Source organism: Amaranthus tricolor, chromosome 15 (genome assembly GCF_026212465.1).
Source record: "Amaranthus tricolor cultivar Red isolate AtriRed21 chromosome 15, ASM2621246v1, whole genome shotgun sequence".
Taxonomy (NCBI): Eukaryota; Viridiplantae; Streptophyta; class Magnoliopsida; order Caryophyllales; family Amaranthaceae; genus Amaranthus; species Amaranthus tricolor.
Window position 1 is genome coordinate 7,429,000 of NC_080061.1, and position 19,262 is coordinate 7,448,261.

At 32.5% G+C, this 19,262-nt stretch overlaps 1 protein-coding gene across 3 annotated transcripts; it reads right to left on the reverse strand.

Annotated features, from left to right (window-relative positions):
- Positions 1-865: 865 nt before the first annotated feature.
- Positions 866-19,050, reverse strand: LOC130801798 (uncharacterized). 3 transcript variants are annotated; one of them, XM_057665687.1, is made up of 13 exons: positions 18,755-19,050; positions 18,264-18,390; positions 17,518-17,773; positions 17,343-17,417; positions 17,203-17,261; positions 16,952-17,087; positions 14,906-15,002; positions 14,739-14,805; positions 8,203-8,301; positions 5,449-5,538; positions 4,677-4,831; positions 2,303-2,404; positions 866-1,304 (listed from the first exon to the last, which is right to left on the reverse strand). In XM_057665687.1, the coding sequence occupies exons 3-13, from the start codon at positions 17,768-17,770 to the stop codon at positions 1,175-1,177; spliced, it is 1,263 nt and encodes a 420-aa protein (XP_057521670.1). In that variant the 5' UTR covers positions 17,771-17,773; positions 18,264-18,390; positions 18,755-19,050; the 3' UTR covers positions 866-1,174. The 3 variants fall into 3 exon arrangements, with proteins under 3 accessions (XP_057521670.1, XP_057521671.1, XP_057521672.1); XM_057665688.1 differs by having other exon boundaries at positions 17,518-17,791; positions 18,755-19,018; XM_057665689.1 differs by lacking the exon at positions 18,264-18,390.
- Positions 19,051-19,262: the final 212 nt, after the last annotated feature.

Consider the following 19,262-nt stretch of genomic DNA (forward strand, 5'->3'; position numbering starts at 1 on the left):
CAACAGTGATGCGGTACAGCCACGAGGAGCCGGTGAGGGAGATTTCGCAAGGCATGCTCGTCAGCACGTAGTTTCAACACTTCATACCGGAAGTCGCTACAAAGTTCTCACCGGCTATGCCCATACGCACGTCTCGTCTCCTACTTATGACTATCATTTGGAGGAGATGGACCTTTCATACTCCGTTGGCGTTGCGGGGACCTCGCAGGCTGGGCTATCACAGCTATCACAGTACCAGTCCCCTCCATTGCCAGAGCGACATCCGAACGCCTCTTATTACAGTAGGAGGCGTAGGAGACCAACTCAGTTGGATATGGTAAATGATCGTGAGCGTTAACGTTTTGCTTTTGTGTATTTGGAATGACTATGTGTGTGTGTGTGTGTGTGTATATATATATATATATATATATGTTTATTTACTTTATCATAGCCTTCAAGCTTTGACTTATGAATGTTTGGAGTTTTGGCGAATTCCGGCTGAAACATACATTGACTTGTAATTACTTATTCTAATGTCTCTAATGCAAATATAACAAATAACAACTAAATAATTAGGAAAAAAAATTAAGTAAAGGGACTGTTAGCAGTTAGTAACTGCGAACAGGTCAAAACTGGTCAAACAACTGTTCGCAGTTAGTAACTGCGAACGGCTATTTTGTCTTTTTTGACCTGTTCGCAATTACTAACTGCGAACAGTCCTAAACCTCAGGTTTAGGAATTTCACGCTTAGTTTTGGAATAAGGTTGAAAGTTATTTCATTATGTTCATTTTTTTAAAAATTTGTTTTATCCTTTTTAAATTTTCGCTTAAATGCAAGTTATTTCAATTTAGAGGTCATTAAGAATTGTTTGCACACTCAAATCAAGACAGCAAATGAAAAATCTTATTGCAGTATTACCACTCACTAATTTGAAAAAAATACACATTATTTTCAATATAAAGAAACAAGTCCCCAACAATTTGATTTTTTACAATTATACATGATTTTGTTGGTGGCTTGGTACCTGGAAAGAGAGACTAAGTGATGAACATAAAAAAAAAAAATGTTTTCCAATTACACAGCAAATGATGTTACACGTCACCAGAAATTGCCTTCTCGTCTTCAAATATTAAAGAGGTGAACTTTAATGAGAGAAAGGTGCTTGCAATCAAGTGACCAAACTGTAACAGGATGCTAGTTGACGCCTTGTTGTCCAGAGTTCATAGTCTCGCCACTCCAACACGAGTGCACAGGAGGTAGTTGATATTCGTCAGGTTTAAGTGCCAATGCAAAATCAGGCAGAGTTGGCGCTGTCTCCATGATTCTGAACACAGACAAGTAACCAGTCGTTAAACTAGCATTTCCATGCAACTTTAAAGTATTTATGATATGCTCCTATCTCCCAAAGTAGAGCTTCTTTGTAGATTAAACAACATTCTTTTCAAATTAAAACGTATCAAAGCTTATGAGGGATATCAAACTACTTCACAGTTCTAGCAATTTTTTTCCACAAGATAAGAGGGGAAGTGTTCAAGCATTTAGTAAGGTTGATAGGCTACATTACTAATTGTCATGAGGTGGGTAACCCGAAACCGAACAGCCCAAAAGCTGATTCAAATCAAAACCACCTAACACCGGTTTCGAACCGGGGTCAGGGGCGGTTCCAAAAACAGAACTAACAAAACCGGAATCATGAACTGCTGATTTGGAATTGTTCTATAAAAATGGATGATATAGTCTATTTATTCGACACCATCTCCTTCCTACTCTCTACTTATTCTTTCAACTTACTCTCTGTAATAAAGTAATTACTCTCTTAATCTCTCTTATTCTTTTAGTTTTTCAATGATCAAGGGCTAAAGAGGGATGATGATCCATGAATGGTAATAAATACATTTGCATCAGCATCATGGGGCAGGAGGCGAGGGAGACGAGAACAAGATGACGAATAGGATTACGTATAGTTGGACAACAACCAACAACTACATTTCAAAGATATGACCAAAAGTACGTGAGCTTTGATTTGTTTATGATAAGTAGACATCTTAGTATTTCTTCAGGATGATAGGTTCAAGTCTTCTTCCTCCCCTTTTTATTAATATATCAACTTTATTGTTACTTTGTCATTTATTTAAAAACTATTTTTTGTTTTATTCTTTTTTATAAATCTTTAAATGGCAATTGACATGTGCATAAATTTCGATAATACTCAATAAGACATGTCATGCATTATTTTAATATTTTATATTATTTTTTATATTCATATATAAAGCAAAAAACATTAAAAATGTTAAATTTGCTGTGTTTCAGATGATAGCTTACTTCTCATGCGTATACAAGTCCCGATTTATCCGCACCTTGCTAGCAGTGTCTTTAGGAATTTTTTCAGAGAGATACTTCATAGTTCCCCATAATGGTGGATTTCTGTGAATAACAAAAACGCTTTAGTTACAGGTGCCATGTACTAAACAAACCCTCGATAATGCAAAGGTAGCAACAACTACAACAAGGCCTAAGCCTTAATCCCAAAATATGGGATCAACTATATTAATCAAGACAAGAGATCACCCATAACACTATATCAAGATGGATAAAATAAATCATATTGATTCCTCAACAAAAAAAACATTGGAAAAAGTTCCTCCACACAATACACCAGGATTGACTATGTTTTGATAACATATTAGGAAGGTAAGGAACGCAAGGGAATAGAAGGGGGAAAGGGAAGACTAATGCGTTTTCCTTCCAAATATTTCCAATGTTGGAAGGGTTTATTTCTTATAAAATGTTAAGAGTTCTCCCTTCAATGCCCTTCTCTTCAATTTCCTCCCCTCACCCTCTACCTCGGCTATCCAATTAAGGGAAATGTCATCCCTTATTCCCTCCCCTTCCTTTCACTTCTTGTCCTCCCACCCAAACACAGCAGAAAGAAATACAAGTAATCAGAGACTTAATATATCTTAAAGTGTACAAAGCTATCCACCTAGTGATAAGAAGTAGGTCCTTCATCTTTTATATTTTATATTTTTCTTAGTATCAAAGAAAGCTTTCTTGGGTTAAATAAAAGCAACATGGACAAGATGTCAAAGGGCTACTATAGAGCTGGAAAAAACTGGCACGCTTCACAACTGAAAAAAAATTATGAGGTTTGGATCAAAGATTTTACTCCAATTACAGAAGCAGGTTGACAAGATACCCACTTCTTCGAGATGTTATGTTCAGATAGGAACCCCATATAGAGCTCAAATTCGACAAGTGAATAGTTTATTCACAAAAACATAAGAACCCACAAGACAACATTCACAAATAAATGAATCCACCACACTAACTTCCACAACATCAAAAGAAAATATCTCTCAAATACTAACGCTCTTCTAGCCATCACCTAAATACTCGTAGTCCCCTCTCTCTCTCTCTCTTCCTCTCTCACTGCAATATCCTGCCTCTTCTTTTTAGCACCCTATTCTCCCCCATGGATTGAACAGCTTTAGGTATATTTTGAAGACTAAGCATAGATCAAATCTTTAGCTCATCTTCTAAAGCCAAGACTCAAGAGTTGTGTGCCCCTTATTAGCCCTAGTTAAGGGCTGCATTATTCCATTCACCTATCACTTTTAAGTCATATCTCACATGATGGTCTCAGTTTTTTCACTCACTATTATATTTTCCACCTTGGACTCTATTGTGGTCAAGTGGCTATGCGTCTTATGTGGACGAAGCCTCTAAGGAATCCCCAGCTCGTCTCTTCTAAGCATTGTACAGTGAAGAATAATGGAAAGAAGATGGCTGTCACTGATAAGTAAGTTGATAACTTGATGTGGATGAGTGGGAACTTTGAATAAAATTTTGCAAGAAGGTAGAAGTAACAAATATTGTGGGTGAGACAAGGGAAATATTCGATGTTGGTTTGGAGATGTATCATTAACCACAAGAAAGTGGAGAGTTTGGAATAGGGGGGCTTTAGACACGTCAAGTTTGTTAGAAATAACCTTCACAAAGGGAATCGATTGTATAATTAATCCCATTATTGGCCTGCTTAGTTTCAATGGTCTGCCATCAATCATTCATTCGGTGTAGAAATCGTGACAGATTCAATGAGCTCAGATTAGCTTCCAAAAAAACCAACGGCATGAGTGCATGACGCATCTCCATCCCTCAATTGTTCACCTAACATAAAGCTTGACTATAACATCAGCATTTATTTTCTGATCCTCCACTTAAGGGATCACATGCTGCAATATGATATGAAGCCTTCGTCTACTTTACTAATACTTCATGATTTAGTGGAAAAAATCAAAAACGTTGATCATTCATTCAAATAAAAGTCATTCTTTTATAATCTGTTGAATGTTCTCAAAATCTTTTTCAAGAGATTACACAAAATCATTATTGTACATAGCATGTTTAGCAATAACTTTAATCCGATAGAATTAGAGGGAAACATAACATTATGCTTAGCAAACATGTATAAACTGCACGTGGATATCACATATTCCACTCTGCTACTTCCAGAATGGCTTGGAATTGCTACATTTTTGGTTTATTAGTATAGGGGTACAAAATTCAGTTTATGTTGTATAAAATTTAGTCACTTGTGACTAACACCAAACTTTTGGAATCCTTTAAAAATTCAATAGGAAAATCAATAAGTGCAGTAGGACAGAAGCTGAGCGAGTGATTTTGTGAGATATATTACCTTGACTGAGGAGGGGTCATGTTAAATGCTTCACATGCCTTTTTACTCTCTTTAAGATACTCATCAGCTACTTGCAATGCAGCAATAGCCATTCCATGGTATTTCGCTGTGTTGCCTTCATCCAAAATGAGTCCATGATAATAATAAGCAGCAGCCTACAACAAGTTGAACAAAACCAACAATTAAATCACTTTTTTCTATGGAAAAAAAATATTAGAAGTATCACATTCAGTTGCACACATGAATTGAACAACTTTTTTTAACAAGATTTATCTGAATGTTTTGATATTTCTCCCAATAGTTGTTTGTAAATATTAGACACTACAATTAACAATAGTTGCAAGATCATTGAAGCTAAAGAAAGGAATAGAACATAATCACTCGGACAAGATGATACGATCTGGTCAAATCAGAAACTGCGGTCAGCAATCTTAAACATATGCAGTGTCCTACCTAGAATTTGAAGCGTTTGTTTCTGTCCCCTAAATTTACTCTTGTAAAAGTCTCCGTAGATAGCTAACATGCACAATATGGCCAAATCAGAAGATAAATAACTAACATACTCAAAAAGAAATAGATGAAATAATGACAGAGCCAAGCTCAAAAGTCTAAAAAACGTTTATCCAAGATTGACAGGAGAAATTGCAAGTTGCGACAGCCAAAACACAACTGGGAATCCATAGAGATCAAAAGATGTTACAATTTCTGAAAACATCATAAGCAGAAAGAAAGTTCAGAAGAACAAATGTAAAAAAGGACCTTTATTCAATACCTTGGCTTCAACATGTTTCCACTTAATGAACAGTTGGTGTTTTTCGCCCCATCCATTAGATAATGGCAAATTCATTATATTATCTTGTGCCTGCACAAATCCAGGAATTAGCACAAGATATGGATGAGCTTAATGGAAGTATGTTGACATGAACAATACATATTATGTGTGACATAATGGGCTAAGAGAAGATTGATTCACAAACCATTGAACTATGCTAGTCAATCTCTACAGCTCACCTCAAGTATCAAATCCACAAATCCTTGACACTCCGAGTCTAACATTTTGACACTAACGAACCAAAAATAAACCAAGTCAAACACTCAAACGCAAACCCCAGGAGAATACAAGTATCAGTCTGCAAAACATAGCCCTTAAACATAAAAGTTTTCCTGGCTTTTAAAACAATATTGCTCACCGTTTCACAACTTTGATACTAGAAAGCCTTTAAAAGCTAGCAAAATTAATATGAAACTACCACCCATTGGTCTTAGGGGTCAAAAATACCTCATTTTTACACATTTCATTCTCTTCTCTTCTCTGTTACAAGTTACAACCTGTTAACTTCAACCAAGATGAACAATGCACCCAAAAGGTATATTTATCCATCTGCTCAATGAAGGATCCAAATGAGCAAGAAACTGCATCTCGGCGCACTTATGGGCTACAGCGCAAGATAGTCTTTCAATTCTTTTCTCTTCCACTCACTGTACTTGAAATGTGGCAAACTCCTAATAATGAATTAAACATCAGGCATCAACTAATTAAATTATATAATTACCATGTGTATGATACCAATATAATAGTGGGTGCAAAAATATTCTATTGAAGAGAATTAACAAGAAAATCCTCTCTTCATGTTAATTATCTTTCTTTGAATTCAAAAACAATTTGTGAAGAACAATTCCTCAAAACATCTTAAACCTTGCACCATAACTACTTTCTTTGTCCCATACAAATAAAACCACTTTCCTTTTTCATCCATCTCAAAAAATTTAAACAAATTTTTATTTGGCATGGGCCAACTAATTATTCATAATCTCCTAATATTTCAGCGGGTAATGGAACCAACTCCTTTCACACTTATTTGCACCCATACTTTCTCCTCTCTCTCTCTCTCTCCCTCTCTCTCTCTTCTCAACCACAAAACTAACCGTAAAATAAAACCCAACATCTCTTTTAAAAACAGCTAGATCTTATGCCCCATTTCAGAACACGTTAGAAGTAAGTAAGAGCTCAAACAGTTCTGAGATGAAGCCTATAGGCCAATAGGAGGTGATTCTAATACAATAACCTTCCCAAACTATCCAAATAGGCAGTTCTCATACCAAAAACTTTTGCTTGAGATTATTAGCAAGACAACATATTGCATTTAATTTACAAGATAATTGATCCTCCACTCAATTTTCCAATATCAAGCTATTTCAGGTCTATCCAAAAGTGCGCATTTATGTTTATATTATACACATTTCTCTAAATCGTATAAGTTTAAAAAAAAACTCTTACTCAAATTACAAAATGGCACACATTATTAGGTACATTTTCTCATTTGTAACTCTTATGTCAATTATACACTTACATTATATTTTGCTTTATTTAATTTATCAAAATATCCGAAATTATTCAAGCTAACTAGAACATGTTCAAACTTATTGGAGCTAATTTGATCAAATTGAAAATTGAGAAATGTCAAAACTCATCATTCCTTCAAACTTTTGTTTTCTGAGGTGAATAAAAATAACATTAGCCAAGAAAATCGAAGTATATTTAGGTTTAGGTTCAGATTTAAGCAAGTCATACTATGCTCCGCCAATTTAAGCCAAAACATCATTCATATATCTAGTTTGACATTGTAACGAATTTGAACCTCCCTCTTACATATTCCTAAAGCTAAAGATCATTCTTTCTTCTTTATTGCGACTTTTACTTCTTCATTACACTTTATTGTATATTTTTATACTCCTTTACCGCCCTGAAATTAACCTAATTTTCACGTAGTTACAAGAATGATGCAATTCTTCACCTTCGTCCAGGACCCAAGTTTGAATCGCATTTGATCAACTTCTTCATCAAATCTAGCAACAGAAATTAAAAAATAAAATTAAAAAAAAAAAACTTTCTTCTATTAGGTTCCACCATTTGATTCCTCCTTATCCTAATTTATACTTGCACCCGTTTGCATACAAACATAAAGTTAAGGGTACGTGATAGGTGAATACACATTCCCCTTGTACGCCCTTTCCGCATCATTTCTCCTTGTCAATAAGTAATCAATTTGGACAACATAAAATACACTCCACTTTTATAAACCAACAAATGCATTTCAAATTTTTTTCATAAGATTGTTAACTTCAATTACAAACTTTTTAGAATTTATTGATTTATTGTAATATTATATAAATGTATAATTCACATGATAAGTAATCAATTTGGGTAACATGATTCTATTACTATTTTTGTTTTATTGTAGTATTATAAATTTATAATTCCTCTATCTGCTATAGCAATGTAAGGTGAAACACTACAATTCCAATAAGAGAAATACAAAGAGATACAAGGGGAAAAGGATGTTATAATGAGAGTAATTCAAAGCTAACAACCTTACTTAAAAGAAATGTTTTGCAATTTACCGGAAAAAGGAAAGAAACTTCTAAGAAGGAAATGATCAAAGTAAACAAGATTGCACCACAAAAATTAGATGGTGCATTAGGTACAAGTATTCAACATATATCAAATAAGAGACCATTCACATACCTGTTGCCAATATTTAACCATTTCACAAGCAAGCCTTCGCTTAACAGCAAGTGTAGCTTTTGCACTATCAATTGCCATTCCCAATTGAATATCTACACTCTATACTATCAATTAATTGATATAGATTAGTAGAATACATAAAGTTGTTCCTCTTATTTTGGTAAGAAGTTTCATTTATAACATACATCTAAACAAGAAAAAAAAAAAAAACAAAACAAAAACAACAGCAACGAGTCATGAAACATGTAGATCAGTTCCACAAAAGCCAACAACTAGTCTTAATACTTCTTCCGTTTTGTATTGCTACATTTCAGCTGTGACGTTGTTTACAAGAAATCAAAAAATAGAATCTTATCGAAAAGACGATAAATAACCTCAGTAATGAGATAGGTTTGAGTGAATAAATAAAAGCATTCTGGGTAAAGGAAAAAAGTAAGAGAAAAGTGGACTTTTATCAGGTTATTTCTTCCCAAAAATAGTAATGTAACAAATAATTTGAACCGGTTAAAAAAGAAAAGTGTAGCAAGTATTATGGAAATCTTAAGAACCATATTTCTTCCCTCAACCATTTTCTTTTTAAATCCCAATATTCGTTTTAACTGCCCTTAACCATACCAACATACTTCTTAACTTTTTTCAACCATTCCTAACTCTCATTTTATTTTATTATAAATTAGAAGGTTATGGTATGATTGATTGTTTTTTATTCCCAGTTTCTTTCTCAGCTCTATTCTTCCTCTCTACCCACATTAATTTTCACTTTAACTTGATTCTTTTACAAACAATCAATTCTCCTAAATGATTGGTTCTAAAAGCATATGTGATAATTTAGATGCTTGAAAGGGTAATTTTCAATGTCCATTTATCAAGTATATCTCATTGTTATTACATGACTTTTTATGTCATATGTTAATGAAGTTTATTACGCAAGTATTATATTATAACTACTACTATTATTTTTTTTTACTATGGAATTTATGTTTTTATCATATTTTATTTATGTAATAATATTGGTGACGTAACTTAATATACTATTAACATAGGTTGATTTCGAAAGGAGAAATGTATATGGTTTATTAATGAGAAAAAAATGGATGACACAATGATAAAGATGGCAAATAATATATGATTTTTTTGATTGGATGAATATGATTATTACTGAAATATGAGTAATAACTGAAAATCAATGGTACAAAAAAGACATTGGCAAATGAGCCTATGAAGTGGTTACGTTGAGATTTGATCTCATTGATTAGGAAATTATGATGATTAATATGAATATTAAAATATATTAAAGTATACAATGTATCCTTTGTTACTTAATGTGAAAAGTAAAATATATCAATCACTTAAAATTAAATATGAAGGAAATAAATTCCTTCTACTTGTGATCCAATTGTCCTGCAGATATTTGTGATACTTTATTTGCGTTAAAAGTGCTTTTGAAAATTAACCTAATTACAGAGGTGTTCCACTTGTCCTGGAAAACAGTAGAAATGAACTGAATGTAGAGAGGCAACAAAAAGTATAAAAAGGATGAAATTCCTAGTTCAAACATATAATAGTAAAAAAGTTACCTAAATAAAAAACCATAAGCCACTTTACACCTAACCCTCTGTAATAACCAAAATTTTCCGGAATCAAACTTGAAATTATTCTATCAGTTACTAAAATGAAAGTTTTTATTTAATATCACCAAAATTAGTCATCAACCTAAATACACTCGTATTCTAGAAATTTCATCTCCAAATCTACCAATCAAAAGGAGTGGTTGACAATTAGCTTTTTTTGTTAGCTTTTTGGTTAGCTTTTGCTTTTTGGTTAGTCAATCAGCCAAAAAATAATGGTAAATGGCTTTAAGCCAATATCAAAAGGCTACTCTAGCTTTTTTATTAGCTTTTAGCATTTTTGACCTACTTTTTCTCTAATAAACAGCCAACGGCTAGCAAATAATTTTTACCAAACATCTTCGTAACAGCTGGCTTAAACAGCTAGCTTAAACACTAAATAAAACAGCTAGTTGAAACATTAAATTAAACAACTAGCTAATACTTTCAGCTAATCAAATCAGCAAACAACTCTAGGCCTCAAGCTAACAACTATTTGTCTAACTCTAACTTCACAACACTAAATTAAACCTCATTCTAATTCTAACTTCACAACTCATCCTCTCTCTAACTGGTGGTAAGAAGGAAAAACCCTAACTTTTATTCTATGTCAAGAAATATAAAGTAAGAAGAAGACAAAAAAAACCTACCTTGAATATATGGTAGACAAAATTTCTCCTTTTCTCTCTTTTCTTCCTTCTTCTTCCTCTTCCTTGTCTATCTATATGTCGACTATGGAGAAAAGACATTTTTTCTTTTAATTCTCTTTTACTCTTCTCTCTCCTCCTCTCAACCTGATTCCACATTTTTCTTTCCTTTTCCTATTTAACTTTTATTTTTTCTGTTTTTGATTTTACTCTACTTTTAATCTTTTCTCTTTTACTATTTATTTTTATTTTTTACTCTTGTTTTGTATATTAAAAAAAATTAAAAACATCATCTCAATTAAAATATATTCTTTATCAAATTCTTATTTTTCTTAAAAGGGTGTTATAGTAAAGTGATTGCCATTTAGCCCTAATTTGTAAACAGAGATTTCGAAAGAACCGTAAGAACGCATCAAAATAGAAATTCGAAACCTTGAAATCTTCGCGTTGCTTAAGGTTATTTAGATGTCCATCATACTCTTAACTCATTAACCGAATAATTTTAATCACAGATTTTATTTAATAATAAAAATTTGATGATTTTATTATGATGATGGATAATATATATATATATATATATAAAGACTTTATTCTCTTTAATTTAATACTAAATTATCCAATAATGTTTATTTTTGTTTGAGATTTCATATAAAATATTACATGAGTGTTATAAATTGGTAATAAATTTTATGAAGAATTACCATAAATAATACAAACTTCGACAGACTATCTTAGTACCAACTTTTGATTAACATGAACAATACCAACTCAAAAGGGTGTTTGTCTAGAATAATACCAACTTTTGTTTATAGTAGGTTATTTGACAAAAAAAACAAAGGTAAATTAATATTTCATCAAAAGTTGGTATTATTCTACGAAAAAACCTCTAAGTTGGTATTATTTATTGTTAATCAAAAATTTGTATTAAATAGGAGAATCAACAAAAATTTGTGTTATTCACAAATAATTTTTCCTATATTTTATTATTTCCATTAATTATAAAGTTTTATAATGAATGTTTTTCTTTATGAAATATATATATTCTTAATTGTTACAAAATTTTGAGTTTATCTTATACTCTAAGAATAAATAATAAGAGGGAAATGTAGCTCACAAGGGTGTTGAGCAAGCGTGGGATCATTCTTATTTTTTTATACTGTGTAATAACTTTGTTGTCTTCCTTATATTTGTTGTGATCCAAGTAGAACGGGTGTACACATAAGGAACTTTTGTGATTGACCATTATTACTTAAGTTTATAAGCTTTGTTGAAGTAGGCGTTAACAAGGATTAATCTCGGCCTACTAGTGTTCACATTTCCCCTCTAAATTAATTAAACTTTATTATCAGATTGGTAAAATTAAAAGATGTCAATTTATTAGTTTGTTGTATTTTGAATATTGTGTAAACAAATTTATTTCTCTTGTTTCTTCTGAAGGTTATTTTGAGAAATTTCGAGTGAGATTGCTTGGTAATAAACGCCTAAAATAGTTTAGTATTGTTGGTGTATTTTAATTACTATAAAAATTAGTAGAAAAATTTATTTGGTAGATATTTCTTGTTGACCATAATGGTTATTATTTTGTTAACACTCTCTAAGTTAAATCATGTTTCTTTTAAATAAAAAAGTGTACAAAAGTTTAATTTGAACCGTGCTACAACCTCAGCTTAATACCATTCTGTTTCAAGCTATGAAACTTGACCAAAACACTCCATAAAGTAGTCTAAATCAATCATTAAATAAAGTTCTACCATTGCTAGTGTACAACATATTTCCATCACCAAGGGAAAATCTAAATCAACAAGTGCAACTAACTTATCAACCAAAATAACTCAAAACTCCACAACTTAATTAACCAATGTCATGTCGATATGAAGTAAAAGAACAAAAAATAGCTGGAGGAATCTTTGATCTTCCACATTATAATTTCAAAACCATGTACTCAAAATAGTACACATCATCTAAATTAATTCTTTGAGCTACCTACTAAAATCTCAATATATAAGAAAATATAATTATATGAAACTATTTGATTCATCTAGATGAGTACATAAAAAATGCTCCTTACACACTTATATTCTCGTTCTAAAATGATATTAAGTATATTTTTAAATGAGTGCATAAAAGAATATAGCTATGTGATTTTTAGACGTGAAAAATATGCAAGTGTCTTGGAATCTTTTCTTTAAACACCATCGGCTAGAAAGGATCTAAATTCAGTGTCTATTCAAAATCTTCACCCTTCTTCAAATTCAAACGCTTGGAGTTGGTCTCCAAATCCATCAAAAGGTTTGTCCTGTGCCTCATTTCCCCTTCTCACACGTCGTTTTCCTTTATTGAAACCACATTGATTTGGAGAATAAAAGTCATCGTAAAGGTAGAGCATTTGTTTTGTTGGTTGTCTTAAAAAAGCATAATATGATGGAGAATTTACCGACTAAGAGACCTAATAAGTCTTCGAATCCACAAGATGGATTATGTGTTTAAAGGACGGCGAAAATAATGATCATCTATAATGCATTACAGTTTTGCGAAGATTCTTTAGACTAGGCTTTTTAAATTGGCAAGGAATAGTGGGTTACTTCGAGGAGAATTAGGAATTTCTCATTTACTAATTTTCGTGGGTTTAGTAGCAATAGAGACTTCAAAAAATTATAGATGTGTTAATAGTTATACAATTCTATGGTCGAAAGAAATAGATGAAGTTTTAACGAACGGTTTTTATCCTTAGGAATTATTTGAGATAAGACAAAATTTGGCCTCATATGGGGCAAGGACAATAGCCTTTTTCAACATTATTCTTTAAACAAACAATGAATAGGAGAATGGACCATACTAATGTAGTTAGATAGTTGAACTTTCCATGAATCTCTCATCTCTATCATATATTGCTGAAGTTTCTTTGTTGATAAAAAATTTCTTTAACAAAAAAGATATTAAAGAAATACATTGTACAAAATTTGCATTGCCAAATGTGAAAAGTGCAAAGTGGAAGAACAAAAAGGTTGTATATAATTCTTCAACTACAAAGGTTATTTTGACGGATAAAACTTACTAACAACGACATTCTTCATAGAACATACTTATTCAGTTCTTGATATCTTTAATTATGCACATTCAAAATTGAAAGATTTATAGTAGAAGCGATTGGAAAATTTTATTGTAATTAGTTGTCATTGCATGAAATTATCCCTACTTTGTATACCTATTATATTAAAAAAATTCTTTATCAAAAAACAACATGCACATTCAAAATTAATAAAGTTGATATTTGAAAACCCGCATTAAAATGAATTTAACAAGATTTTATTCGACTATATTTTTTCCTATGTAAGAAAAATAAATGCAACAAGATTACAAACGTCGGAACTAAAAAAGGGAAGGAAATATATTGGTGGTTAGTGGTTACATAATAGAAGGAAATATTCAATTAAAGAGGAAGGGGTAATATCAATTCAAACGCGATCGAGAGAGTGTGAGCATATTGTTGTGTGCGTCTCCAAAGGAAGTGCACACCTAGGTGTGGCTCAATTACGTCATACAAAAGAAATTTTACTTTTGGAAATTATATGGAGAAAGGCTCAGTTGTGCCTTGCCTTGACCTACGCAAGTTGCTCCCATAATCTCACCTACCTTCTCCCACTTAAGCCCCCCTTGGGCACAATAAATCTAACATCCAAATGCATATGGATCATTTAATCTAGCTTGGAAGTTTGTGGTTCTCAGCTTTCACTCAAGTCCAAGTCCTAGCATAGTTTTATAGGAAAAGGAAGCTATAGTCAAACATGGGAGAATAGAGCACACCAAACAGATCTATAAGAATCTAAAAGCACTTGAGCTTTAACATGAACAAAAATGAGTCTAGTAAGGCTTATTTTTGGGGCAGCTTTATGTTTCAGTTTTATAATTTCAGAACATCATTATTCAGCCCTTTGTTCCACAACAAAAGCAGGGAGTCATCATGAATTGAAGGGGCAGCATTTGTCTTCAATAATCAAGTGTGTAAAGAGCTTAGGGTGCTACTACACTAAGATTATCATAAAGAGCTTGTGTGTATGTGTGTATGTGTGTATGTGTGTATGTGTGTGATATCTCATCATTTCACTAGCAGGCAGTTGAAGGTACCCTTCACTAGAGTAGCATACCTTTACAGTCATTTGAATTTTGTAGTACAGATTTGATTTGGGACTATGAAATAAGGGAAAGCAATTAACTTGGATGAAGATGTCTAATCAGTAATGGCTCGAGTACATGAAGAAAATTAGTTGGATGGTACAACTACCTGACCCAATGCCTGTAGAGAAAGAGCCCGTATAACTCCTTCAGATAGGTCTACTGGCAAATTTCTCCTGAAATAAAGAATAGTTGTCTGAACACTTGGACAAAAAGGAGCAGTATAATGTAATTGGAGAATAATGTAATTGAAGAAGACAGGTAAATGATTCCAACCTCATTTCATCTGAAAGCTGTGAAATAACATGGCAGACAGCATAATCAAGGTAACCTGCTGCTTTCAAAAATATATCAACAGAAGTTCGCCTGCATTCTGTACCAATTGGGTGACAATATTGATGATTTAAAAAAAAAAAAAAAGAAAACCTATAATATGTTACAGAATGTTCACTTAGGAAAAATATTTGAAGGACAAAGAAAATAATTTGCTGCACACAAAAGAAACTGAATATAGATGTATTGTAAGCTTATGCTTACTCTTGGTTGTTTAGTTTCAGTCTAACCAACTAGATTTACAATTGTAGAACAAAATACAAAACCAACAGTAACAATTCTTCATCAACCAAATCCTAATATGATATGATTACCCAAAAATCCGCAAAGAAGTCAAAACAGAGTAACTAATAAGAGATCATGAGATTATACCATAAACAGAAAAACTCCATCAAAACAAGAAAGTTGATCCAAAGTAAAAATAAGCAAGTTATCATCATATATGGAAACCATATGTATTTGCAACCAAATACTCTCTATAGCTATTTTCCTTACAGACATCATAAAACATTCATCATCAAATCACTTCATTTTCATATTGTCATTTGCTGAACAAAATTATGATTCCAATAAATCAGCCTAACCTCTCATCACACATAGATAATGAATGTACCCTTATTTAATTATACTGACCAAAAAATGTGCCATAATAAAAAGTTATCTTTCTTACCTTTCAAAAAGAAACACACAACCGAAACTATTTAAACCAACAAATAATTGAACCAACAACATAACAACAATGTCAAAACCATAATCCAAATCAAAGTCGACAACACGAAAAACATTTTATTAACAATGCTCTTTTCTATTCGACCTTATAATTTTGACTACCCCATGTTCTTACGATCACCTTTTGCAAAGGCCATACAAGAGTGTTCGTGTAATGACAATGCATAATAATTTTACATTTAACCTTTACCTCAGTATTAGACCATGTTCCCTTGCTGGGTTAGTCATTAGGCAATAGATATTGATCTAATGTTGGGTTTTATGAGACTACCCATGACATCATCTCTACTAGACATAAAAAAATATTTTTGCAAATCTTTGGCGTTTGCAGCAGTGTTGAATGTTTCATTTGTAGCATTTTTGTAAAGAGAACAGGATGAGATCAAACTACTTGTATTTGAACAAAATTCAACTACTATGAAAGAAAAGAAGTTTCTACAACACATGCACTCGAAAAAAATTGGGATCTTATATCCATAATTGCTTCATTAATGAATTTATAACAAGATAAATTCAAACTTGAAGAGTAAGAAAAAAATAATCAATTTAACAATTCAGTCACATTAGTATTTTAGATTTAAAGAAACTGAATCAGGAGAATTGTGAAAAGAAATGAGAGAGATTAAGATGAAGATATTAGGGTTCAAAAAGGTCAAAAGAGGAGGGTAGAAATAATTAAGTAAAGGATCTTAAGGGTGACATGGCTCATTCCTTCCTCTCAGTAGTCCATTTTATTTTATTTTTAAGTACTCCTACTTGCATCGGATATAGACAATTTATGTTTCTTCAATGGAGATTTGAGTTTGTAGTTATATGAAATATTTATCATAATGAAGTATTGATCAATATGTCAATTGTTAAGGTTTTTAACCACCCCCATCCATATAAAATTGAAGTTGACCTTGTCGCACCACTCTCCCAATAACCAATTTAGCCAATATCTTTGTTCCTGTCCACCAATTATCTTCAATATTTTCAGGAAAATTATTAGAATATAACCACGCCATAAATCAACACTTCGAACAGGTGGTAACTGCTTGAAATCGCATTGAGAGGTTAAGTTAAAAAATATAGTGTCATCATTTCTATATCAAGATAACATCAAGCACAAAAATAGTTTAAAGTAGTATCACCATCTCTACAACATGAAAACATCAAGCACAAAAGTAGTTTTAACAGCCTGAAAACATCGAGCTCAAAAATAGTTTTAGTGATATGGCAGTTGGGTTTCAATAAGAATAAAATGAAAGTTATGCCTACCGTCTGAAACCTTTGGCTGATAGCTATCAGCAGATATTCTGGGCAAAAGTAAAAGGTTTGCTTGAGATAATAACAGCATCGCCATCAAATGTAGAACAGACAATACCTCATACCAAGCATTAGACATTGTTGTTTCCTGAAAGATGAGAAACAGGACTCAATAGCTAGATTTCCCAATAAGGATACACATAACAGAGAAACCAATCAACAAGAAAGTAACATTGATACAGTGTGGCTGTGTAAGGCTCAACCTCTGCAACATCCTCCTGATTAACCCAAGAAAATTGAATCTTGTGCTGTAAAGGACTTCCTGAAGAAAATATTGCACAATTTCTGAACTTAGATATAAAAGCTGACATAATAACTTAAATAAAAAAGTTTTGACATTTACCATCTTTAACTAATCCCAGCAAAACTGGCAAGTAGTCTTCAAGAGCTTGCTGAAGATCAGCCAAAGTCGAACCTCCTGCATAGAAAAAAACAATTGTTTTCGCACTAATTCAATTTTGAAAATCATAAAGCCAAACCAAACAAATATCACATCATCACTATAAAACGGTACATACCATGTTGTGTAGCAGATTTTCTTCTTGATCGCGTGACTGTTAGGGCTTCATGGCCGACCATAACAACAATTTGTGTTCTGAGAGCAGACAAGCGGTCCAAAATACTTTTTGGTATACTGTCACCAAGGCAATGAGAGAAATCCACAGGTTTGGGAATCCGGAGCCCAGGAACAAAGACTGAGACTTCGCCGATATTGGTTGGTCGCTTCCTAATTCCACCAGCCTCCTTCGGAGTTGATGCAAAACACCCCATACTCTGAGGAATAAAAATTATCTACTACGAGTTATTTCACAGTAATCAAGCCCCCACGAGAAATTTAAACATACAAAAAAAAACTTATAAACTGGCTTGTTAGTTGCAACAACCAAACAAGCACGTGGAAAGAAAGAGAAATTGAAAGAAAAAACTCAGTTTCTGCTGGAAGAAGTACACATATTAGCCCATAACTAAGCTTAACGCTTCATGTTCCGGGTAAACTCTCTTCATAACGTCATAGTTATAAGAAATCTCATTATAAGCCTTAATGAATGGCTTTAGTTCTGCCTCATTATCTACTAAACTGCTTTGAAATGTGGAACATAGAGAACAAAAGCCTACTTACAAATACTAATTAATAAGTCATCAAAAGACCATTTTATAATCTAGCAGTTGATTTGTTGGTCAAGACAGTAATCATTTATCAGGAAACAGAAAAAAAAAAAGAAAAGGACCCAAAATTTGGCTAGTGAGGATGCAAAAGGCTTACTAATTAATCATAATCAGCTTCATTCTGCTCCAAATTCAATTAGATTTGATGCTATTGGCCGATAAAGATTTGTATCGATCACTACTCACCCTAATACACCTCAACGATTGAAGTTAATAGCTAGTAACTGCCACAAAAAAGATGAACGCCAATCAACAAACGCAATCATCAATTATATGATTATATCAAGTAATTTGTACAAAGCGAGAAAATAACTGAAATAACAATATCATATCCGAAGAACTCAAGCCATTCTATGGAACTTTTAGACCATTTCACGAATAAATCCCATAAAAATTTCATTTACAACCGTCAATCAATAAAAAGAAACAAAAATCAGGAAGAAAGTCAAAACCCTACACTAACGTAGCAAAGTACAAAACTTATCACCAAAAATGAAGCTTGAAGTTACAAAATCAGGATTGCAAACATAATAAATCAATAGAAAATAAAAACATTCGTGAGAGAAATGGAAGAAATTGAACACATACCAAATTGAACTTGAAGAAAAAGCAAGTTTTGTTCGCGAGAGAAATCCTTGGTGTACTCTGAAGAATTTGTGAAGCGTTGTAAATCTCAGTTTCTCTCTCTAGAATCTAGTAGTAACTAGTTAATGGCAGCATAATTAGGCCATTACTGTTATCACCCTAATGTAAGGTGTCTGAATACAGCTCACCGCTCCTCTGCACTGGTTGGTTAGGAATTGGGATCGTTAGTTGAATCCACTTAAAAAGGGGTGCCCTATTTTGTGTTGCTTGTCTTCACTCTTTCTTTTTCTTTTGTTTCTGGCCTTCTTTAATTTTTTATAACAATGTTTGCAACAAAAAATAAATAAATATTTTTTATTTAAAAAAATAGATATTAGTAATAAATCAAGTGAGAGTGAATTTTATGGACGAAATTAAAAGAGATTTAAAATATATGGATAATATTAAAAGAAAGTAGTGAGTCATTTTCCAAAAATAAATGAAGCAAATTGAGTGAGACGGACCAAAATAA